Source organism: Herpailurus yagouaroundi, unplaced genomic scaffold, assembly GCF_014898765.1.
Source record: "Herpailurus yagouaroundi ecotype Mexico unplaced genomic scaffold, PumYag 217, whole genome shotgun sequence".
Taxonomy (NCBI): Eukaryota; Metazoa; Chordata; class Mammalia; order Carnivora; family Felidae; genus Herpailurus; species Herpailurus yagouaroundi.
In genome coordinates, this window is record NW_024412448.1 from 2,108,354 (window position 1) to 2,110,079 (window position 1,726).

General features: G+C 66.2%; 1 protein-coding gene across 2 annotated transcripts in view; it reads left to right on the top strand.

Annotated features, from left to right (window-relative positions):
• Positions 1-1,162, top strand: part of SEC14L1 (SEC14 like lipid binding 1) — a 52,516-nt gene extending 51,354 nt beyond the window's left edge. For both annotated transcript variants that reach the window (XM_040456526.1, XM_040456527.1), the window contains exons 16-17: positions 48-226; positions 397-1,162. In XM_040456526.1, the coding sequence (XP_040312460.1) occupies positions 48-226; positions 397-502 (285 nt within the window). In that variant the 3' untranslated portion in view covers positions 503-1,162. The remainder of the gene's footprint in view (positions 1-47; positions 227-396) is intronic.
• The last annotated feature ends 564 nt before the right edge of the window (positions 1,163-1,726 follow it).

A 1,726-nucleotide genomic window follows, 5' to 3' on the forward strand; every position in this document is an offset into this window, starting at 1 on the left:
GGGGCTCTGAAGTGAGCTCTCAGCCGGCAACGCCCGACTTGTTCCAGGGCTCGCACGTGACGCGGTGGCCGGGCTTCTACATCCTGCAGTGGAAGTTCCACAGCATGCCGGCGTGTGCCGCCACCAACCTGCCCCGGGTGGACGACGTGCTGGCCTCGCTGCAGGTGTCGTCCCACAAGTGCAAAGTGATGTACTACACCGAGGTGATCGGGTCCGAGGACTTCCGGTACGGGCTCCCCTCCCACCGGGGCCGCCGGGTGTCGCGTACGGGTGGCCGTGGCCTCGGGGGCCGAGCGGGGTGGCTGGCGCGCGACGTCCTCCATGTGCGGGGGCGGTGGGGGCGGGGTGGCCCGCCGCGGGGTCCTGATGCCTTGTCCCTCCCTGTGCCGCTCGCAGGGGCTCCATGACCAGCCTGGAGTCCAGCCACAGCGGGTTCTCGCAGCTGAGCGCCGCCACCACGTCCTCCAGCCAGTCTCACTGCGGCTCCATGGTTTCCAGGTAGTGCCGCGACGCCCGTGCCCGGTACGCGGAGGGGACAGCGCGCCTCCTCCGACGGCCCGCCGCGCTCCGCCCCCTGCCGGCGGCCGCGCTGTGCCGACCCGTCCCCTTGTAGGCAGCGGATAGCTCTCCAGACTGCAGACGTAGTCCTCCGCCCAGACCCTCTCGGCAGGTAGTTTTAACTCTAACTCGATAGCCATAGATTTTGTACACAGTGGGCACAAAATCAAACCAGAGCACAAGGGCTCCCTCGAAAGGCAAGCGGCTCGTGTACACTTAAGACGTTGACTTTGTCTCCGAAGCTGATGCAAAAAAAACGTTTCCGACAACCTCCACACGCTGCCCGTTAGCGGGTGGGTCCCCACACCGTCCTTCAGAGACGAGCCACCCCCCTCCACGGAGTGGAAGCTGCCAGCTGGTCCCCACCCCGCGTGGCACAGCCGACCCGGCCCGCAGGTTGAGTGGCCGCCCCCCCCCCCCCCCCCCCCGCCTAACCCTAACCCCGACCCCCGTTCCCCAGGGCAGACCTGCTACTCCGGGAGGCCTCGGGGGCAGCCGGTGCGAGCCCGAGCTCTGCTCCCGTGGTCAGGGGACCCTCGGGGACTCCCCCGCAACGCCAGGAAACCACCGCCGTCATTAAACACTTCCTCTTGCCTCCTTTTCACACCTTTTTGATACTTTCGGAGCAGGATTTTTCTGTAAGTGAACCCACAGGGAAGGGATTCTTGCCCTCTTCCCGTGGCGTGGCGTCCTCTCTCCCTGCGGACGCTGGTTCAGAACTCCCTCCAGCGTTAATCCCCGTGCCTCCTCAGAGCCTAACAGCATCGGGGCCCCGGTGGTCCTTCTCGTCACTGGATGGGTATTTTGAAGGCCCAGTCGCTTTGGCCACGTTGAGATCGTCCGGTGTCCACTTCAGCCAACCGTGTTCTCGCCGTGTGGCCGCTCCGGGAGAGCGCATGGCCCACGGGAGCCCTGCTGCTTTGTAGAAGAAAAGTGCGGACTTTGGGGGTGTGTTTGCGGGTGGGGGGTGGCAGTGGTGCGAGTGGGTGTGACCATGGGGGTGCCTGTGGCAGCAGTGGGGCGCACATGCATGTCGACGCGTGTCAACGCGTGCAGGGGTGTGTGTGAGTCAGTACTGGGGGGGGGGGGCGTGTGCGTGTGAGACCGAGCACGAGTGGGTGGCATTGAGCAGGGCGGGGGGGGGGGTGCGGGGGGTGGGCAGCAGTGC